General features: G+C 33.9%; 1 protein-coding gene across 1 annotated transcript; it reads left to right on the forward strand.

Annotated features, from left to right (window-relative positions):
- Nucleotides 1-965: 965 nt before the first annotated feature.
- LOC109179025 lies at nucleotides 966-4,603 on the forward strand. Its single transcript, XM_019328590.1, has 5 exons — nucleotides 966-982; nucleotides 1,942-2,504; nucleotides 2,864-2,966; nucleotides 3,316-3,914; nucleotides 4,323-4,603. Exons 2-5 carry the CDS (start codon nucleotides 1,944-1,946, stop codon nucleotides 4,419-4,421), a joined length of 1,362 nt encoding a protein of 453 aa, XP_019184135.1. The 5' UTR covers nucleotides 966-982; nucleotides 1,942-1,943; the 3' UTR covers nucleotides 4,422-4,603.
- The last annotated feature ends 3,296 nt before the right edge of the window (nucleotides 4,604-7,899 follow it).

A 7,899-nucleotide genomic window follows, 5' to 3' on the forward strand; every position in this document is an offset into this window, starting at 1 on the left:
AATTTTTTTGGATAAAAATAATTTCACCTTTATAACTTCCTATTATCTTTTTCCATTATTATTGTCATGCACATGCATACACAATATCTTTTCTTATATTTTTCAATGGTAATAATATATGTATATATTATATATATTGGAATAATATAAGAAATAAGTTTGTGCTAAAAAAAAAAAGAAATAAATTTGATTTCATTTAGATTTTAATTAAATGTTGCCATAATTATATTTAGTAATTTATCATATATAAAAATCTTACTTCAATACTATCAATCATACCATAATTATTATTCAAATTATCAATTATACTTTTAATATGATATAAATTTTACAACTATAATTTTTTTTTTAAAAAATATTTTAATATACTTAAGATTTTAATAGTGTTTGTCCAACTAGAGAGTAGACTAGTAGAGACCACCCTAAATATCATTTTTTTTATATAAGAAAAAGAACCTACATATACAAGCTACTACATCAAATGTCATTATAATAACCTCCGATTTAAACTCACCACTTTTTATATAAGAAAATAACTTTGTACCCATGAACTACAAAGTCTTTGGTTTCAAATTACTAAGGTACAGAGTATAACAAAAGTAAAAGCACGTTCTTATTATTATTATTTTTTTTTTTGAAACCTGCACGTTCTTATTTATTTATTTATTCTTTTAAAACATTTCATTGTTGTCAGTTTTGCCCCTTCCCACTTGTTCACGTAATCACGTCTTGCGAGTTGCTACCATCCGATCATCTCCCGCCAGTTTCGTTTGGTATACACACTTGTATCTATATTTATACATTCTGTAGAGGCAACCGCAAAAGAGTTGTGCCCTGAGAGACGGATTAAAGAGCATTTTCGGCGACAGTGTTTCTGGACGGGGATTGTTTGATTGAGCAACCAACATATTACGTATACAACACAACTACTTCTACTGTATTCACTACCAATCCTCTCTTACCTTCTTTATTTTCCTTACTAGTTAATTTCTAAGCGTCGCGCGAATTCATTGTGTATACGTATGCTTTATCTGCAATATCTAGACTTGCGTGTTTATACATATGAGCATTTTTCATGTGAAGAAGAATTGCGTATGCTTTATTCACAGGGTTTAGGGTTTAAAGGTTTTTTTTTTTTTTTTTTTTTTTTTTTTGAGGGGTGGGGGAATTATAGAGCAGTAAATACTGTGAAGTTTCTTCTGTTACTATTTTAAATGGGTGGGTGGTCAGAGGATCGAATCCGGTGGTAGGGGCGGACATTGATTCTTTAGGTTGAAAAAGATTGAGAAAGTATAGAATAGATACTATCCTGTAAAAAATCATGGATTTAGGTTGAAAAAGGTTGAGAAAGTATAGAACAGATAATACATTGTAAAGAATCATGAATTTAGGTTGAAAAAGATTGAGAAAGTATAGAACAGATACTACCTTGTAAAGAATCATGAATTTCTTATTTAGATGATGAAGAATATTAATGTCCATAGATTTGTTAACCTCCTTTTATTTGGGTTGACTGGTTGTGAATTGTGATGACTCTAGGAATGCTTGATTTTTGTACTATCTTCGGATATTTTAATAGTTTAATAATTTGCATTAACTATCCCTCTATAAGGGGACCTTAATTACAACAGAGTGATTAGCACTTGTAAATGGTTTAATTTTAATGCCAAGTGGCTGATGAGGCTTTACATGCAATGTTTGTTTTTATTGTGAACAATATTGCTATTTGTTTTGTTGCACACTTTCAAAAGCCTTATCACATTTGCTTTTCTGGAGAATGAGACTTTTTCCTTAGTTTCAACTTTCAACCAGTGAGGACAATCATTTCCAAAGAGTTTACCTAAAGAAATGCATTTATCTACCACTTCTGTTTGTGATTACTATCTTCACAGATGGAAGTGGATAACATAATCTAATTTGAATTTTTGCTTTATTTTTCAGTTATGGGGACCGTTAAATTTAGTTTGAACCTGCTTGTTGACCCCAAGTGCCATAGAGTTCTGTTTGCTGAAGCTGAGAATGACTTTGTAGATTTCCTCTTGAGCCTACTCTCTATGCCACTTGGCACTATTACTAATCTCCTTTCTAGTGAAGCTATGATTGGTTCCATTGGGAACATATACCACAGTATTGAGAACATAGATGGAGCTTATATGCTGTCAAATGAAAGCAAGATCCAAGTCCTGACAACAAGGAAAGATAAAATATCAGCTAGAAATTTCTATACTTGCCAGAGTCACCGAATTGTGTCTATTAAGTATGGGGAAAATTGCCCACGTTACAGTTTCTGTGGGACGTCAATGACTAAGGAAATCACATATGTTGGTTATGGTAATGTCTGTGCAAGAGGATATGTTCAAGGCTTAGTGACCTACATGGTCACTGATGATCTTTCTACCACACCAATGTCAGCAATCACAGGAATCTCAGTGCTGAAAAAGTTCAAGGCCTCAAAGTTTGATGCCCTTGAAGAGAGGGTGGTTGAGTTTACGATTCCTGATGTGGTAAGGAAATCTGCTTTTACTTTAGCCTTTAGTAGAGAGCGATTGAGTCAATCTAGTGTTATGTTGTGTTATTCCTCTTCCTGTTGTGGTTCACTGACTGAATCATTGAGGAGGCTGTAACCATTGTGAATGAATTGTACTGTTATCTTGTTTTGGGCTTGAGCTAGAATATAAGTCTGTCAAGCTATGTCATTGCAGTAAGCATATATGAAGCAAAACAAAATATGCAATTAGATGTAACATAAAATAAGGGCAGGTGTTTCTCATTGCTCTAGCCACCTATTCAGAGTAATAACTATTTAATTTTCTCATCATGTGATCTTAAGAAAGTGTAAAATTTTCCTTTTCTTATGAATTAGGAGCTGGAATTTTTGGAGGCATCTCTGAAGTCAAAGGAAGTTCTCACTGATGTGTTTCTGCGGAAGCAATGGCCATTTACTGTAGGTGGAACACCTGCAACGGGTAAGAGAGGCTGTTTGCATATAATATCTGGAAGTCGATGTTTTTAATAGTCTTGATCCAAGCAGCATGAATGATGTTAATATTGCTCACATACAAGTGCAATAGATCTTTGTAGATGTTATATCCACTGATGTTAACATCAAAACTACTACTCATACTAATTCTTCTTATTGGGATACAATAATGTGTAGCCACTGCCTCATTTTATCCATGGACTAGTAAATTTAACTCAAGAAATTAAATAATTCAGAATAGCTTAACAGTGTTGAACAAATTGGGAACTCTTTATTAGGTATTCTTGGATTTTTCAATATTTCACAACCTTTCTTTACTACTGAATCTTTGACAGGAAAGGGTATTGCTCTGAAGCTTCTTGTTGATACCAGAGCTGATAAAGTTCTCTTTGCTGAAGCCAGAAAAGACTTTGTTGATTTCCTTTGCCATCTCCTTTTACTCCCACTTGGAAATGTTATTAAGAAGCTTACCACTAGTGTCCCAGAGAAATCCATGGTGGGCTGTATTGGAAATGTATACCAGAGTTATAAAAATCTTGCTAAAGATTATATGCTGCCTAATAAAATAAAGGACACATTGTTGAACCCTGATGTGGCAAAGGTGGTTTGTAGTGTTCCACTTTTGTGGTCCAATAATTCTGGTTCTGCTTACCCCAAAAAGTTATATGGTTGTACAAACAGCTATGACCGTTATTTTACAGATGAGTGTGGCTATCCTTGTCCTTCTTGCCGCAACCCAATGAAGGAAAGTGTGGAATCTTGTATTTCAGATGATGAAAAAAGTTATGTTAAGGGATTGGCACGGTATATGGTAACTGATGATTTGTGTATTACACCGTTGTCTATGGTATCCTGCATCCCTGTGTTGAATATGTGGAGTGCTGAACATCCTGCTAAGCTCAACGGAAAAGTTGTCGAGTTTGGTGTTGAAGAGGTAAGGAAGTGTATTTATTTTTCAAAGCCACCTACATACTTTTAACTCATTTACCCATCCATCTACTATGAAAAGAGTGAAAAAGCAGGTATATAGTTTCCTTCCTTGCCATATATTGTGTAGAGATGACATAACTACTAGAGTATCCGGCCAATTAGTTCACCAAAATCTTATTCTTGAGTCGTGATGTCTTTCATTGTTAACATGCATCATTATTGGATAGAAGTAAAATTTCTCTAGCCGTTTAAGACGGAAGGGAAGCATCCGTCAATACATAGATTTTCACTTCATTCCCCACAATAAAGTTAATAGAGTGAGTTTAAAGTCATGGATGCCTTCCTTCCATACATTGCATGATCTAGGAGTAGAGTTTAATTGATGCAGTGGTGTTTTTTCTATTGATTTCAGGCTTTGAAATTATTGAAGGCTTGCCTGCGGGGCAAGATGGCCCTCAGTGATGTGTTTCTTGTTAAGGATGAGGTCAACAATTTAAGAAATCATCAGTAGGCCGGCCGGGCCGGCCTTATTGTGATTGATTCTGGTCTTCTGGCATGGATTCCACTTTCTTCTTCTTTTCTTTCTTTATTTTGTGTGCATTTTAGAACTTTGAGGTGCTCCCTATGTAATCGAATCATTTCCTACATACACTAATTTCATTATAATAACATTAAAGTATCTTTTTAATTTTACTACAGTTTCATTCGACGATCATGGTCCACTGTATAACAACTGTGCTTTGGCTTTTCTTTTGGGATAACGTTTTGATCGGGAAAAACTCAAATAAGTCCTAAACTTTATTTGAAAAGTTAACTTGCCCTCTAAACTTTTTTTTTTTTTTTTTTTTGAAAATTATCCTCTAAACTTTTAAAAAGTTCAATTACACCATTTAATATGCTATATTGAGGCAATGAAGTCTAAAAATCGATAATAACCTACTATTACAGGTCATTAGGGTTTCGACATAAATTCTATCATCTCCGGTGACGGTTCAGCCATCGTCGGCTATCGGATTATCGTCGAAGATGATAAAATTGACGTCGGAACCTTAATGACATGTAATAGCAGGTCATTTACCGGTTTTTAAACTTCATTGCCTTAATATAACATATTAAAAGATGAAGTTCAATCACTTAATTGAATTTTCAGATAAAATTTAAGGGTTTATTTGACCATTTTCTCTCATTATTATTATATATATTGTTCTTTTGTCATTGAAACTTATAATACTGAAGTAGATAGGAAAATTATAATTTAATGAATTCAAGCTTAATATTTTGTATTACACATTAGGCATCTGGTGGTTGTGAATGAATTGAACATCCCCCACCCATCTGGCCATCTCGATCTTTTGCCTCTGATCCATCCATCTTATATATGAGCAAATACCAATTTTAGTCCCACGAATATTAGCAAAATGACAATTTTGGTCTACATATTTAATTCCTACCAATTTTCATCCATGACTATTGTTTTAGTACCAATTTTCATCCACGACTATTATTTTAGTGCTAAAATTCATCATGTTAGTAACCCTTCCGTTTAAGACATGTCGAAATTTAAAAATTTTAAGGGTATTTTCATCCTTTTTTAACTTAAGATTCCAATTTGAGTATTAATAAAGGGATTTAAGCTCTAAGATCGATCATAATTCACAATTCTTCTCCTCATCCTACCTTAATTTGAGGAAGAGAATTGCGAATTGATATTAATCTTAGGGCTTAAATCCATTTATTCATGTTCAAATTGTGATCTTAATTTGAAAATAACGAAAATATCTTTAATAATTTCATATTTTGGCATATCTTAAACGAATGAGTGATCGACGTGATGAATTTTGGCACTAAAACAATAGTTGTGGATGAAAATTGGTACTAAAATAATAATTGTGAATGAAAATTGATAGAAATTAAACATGTGGACCAAAATTGTTATTTTGTTAATACTCATGAGACCAAAATTGGTATTTGCTCTTATATATATATATATATATATATATATATATATATATATATATATATATATATATATATATATAAAGAACTTTATACAAGCTAGCTTTTTTTTTTTTTTTTACATCAGGTAGGAGGGTTGAGCTCGTAAGATTACATGCGCCTGGGAAACGTTGTTGGACAATTTTAATATAATGTCCTCGCAAGTGCATGAATCACTGTAGTAATATGGTGCAATAGCAAGGGTCGAACCCAAGAGGAATTGATAATATGCAATTTATAATCTTAAAAGTTAATTAACTCGATAATTTAACGTGCTAGAAACAAAAATCAATCGTACGAATCAATTCAAGTGCAAAACAATTCAAGTGCAAAACAATTAAAATCAATGCTTCAAGAGCTAAGAGTTGGAAAATGCAGTATTAAAAGCAGTACTCACAATTTGAAATTTGGTAAAGTAATACGAAGAGAGACTATGAATTAAAGAGAAGGAAAAACTAAACAATTAAATAATAAATCAAGATAAAGCAGTTAAATTAGAACTCATTCCAGACAAATATTTATGTTATTCTCAAGAACTTAAAAGAAAATAAATAATCGAAAACTGAGGAACAAAAAGAAATGGCATGCAACTTGAATCAACTACAAGTCCCTTTTAACCTATTTTAGACTTGGCAAAAACACAATCAAAGCTACCAGCTAGGCGTTATAATTGATCATTGCAATTAACAAGCATACTTAATCTTTAAGCTCTGTAATAAGCAACTTAAATAAACAGTACTTAGCAACAAGCCTAATTCAACATAATTGTCATTAAAGGAAGTCTAATCTTCTTTGTGATTAACAAACACCAATTGAAAATCAGGAAGCAAGGCAATTAAGGAAAAGGGGAAATAAAACCAGAAGCTGCCAAGTTGAAACAACCTCACTATTCCCTAGGTAGACAACTCCAAATTGTAAATCTTAATCTCATAAAATAAAATAACAAGAGCCAATGAATTCTAGAACCTGGATATTGCAAAATGCTAAAATCAATTGCTGCTGCCAAAACCAATTTACGATGCACAGGACCGCCGACTGGACACTCGCGCAGAAGACTAAGTTCCGTGAGCAGAAATTATAGCCGACCGGAAATCTACGAACGGCTTTTTGATATAGAGTTTGATGTGAGATTGGTTATATATTTCGGTGATGAAAAATGATGATCCCCTCTCTTCGATTTTGCCCCCTTTTATACTGTTCCGGACCTTCGATTCTTTCACGAGATTTCGCTCCAAGTTGTGGTACGAGCTTCCGCAGAATGCTTTGAATCAAGAACTACCATTGAAGCTTCCGAACAATCGGACGTTCACAAGACCAGCGCCTCTACCGTTTGTGTTGTCCGCGTCGTTCTCGGTGTTCCATCTTTCGCGGTATTGTTGTGGTGTTCGCGTCTGAGTCTGGAGTGCTGCTATTCTCGGCTTTTATTTGGGGATGGAAGCAAACAACGTATAACATACATAATGATGATGATGATGATGATGATGATGATGATGATGATGATGATGATGATGATGATGATGATGATGATGATGATAATAAAACACAAACTTTAATCTAACAATGCTTATTAAAATAAGAGAAAATACAAAATTAAGTAAATATTTTCTTACTAATTCTAACAAAGTTTATTAAAAATAATAACATAAATATTGTTCATCATGCTCCCAGTTTATCTTGCCTAACTAAGGTATCAACACTCGGAGGCGCTTCATCGATGACTCGAAAACCAATATGATGGTCAAGCGCCGCCTTGGCCAGATGGTCTGCTACTTGGTTACCTTCTCTTAACACATGCACAAACTCAACCTTCTGGAAGATGGTGATCAAATTTAAGCATCTCCAGATAACATTGCACTCGGCTTCGTCGCCTCCATTAGCCCTGCCTAGCTTGTCGATCAGGCTTTTAGAGTCGCATTCAACCACGAGGTTGGACACCCCACATTCTTTTGCAACGTGAATCTCATGGTATATCCCCCAAGCCTCTGCCTCCAACG

The sequence above is a fragment of the Ipomoea nil genome, unplaced genomic scaffold (assembly GCF_001879475.1).
Source record: "Ipomoea nil cultivar Tokyo-kokei standard unplaced genomic scaffold, Asagao_1.1 scaffold0876, whole genome shotgun sequence".
Lineage (NCBI taxonomy): Eukaryota > Viridiplantae > Streptophyta > Magnoliopsida > Solanales > Convolvulaceae > Ipomoea > Ipomoea nil.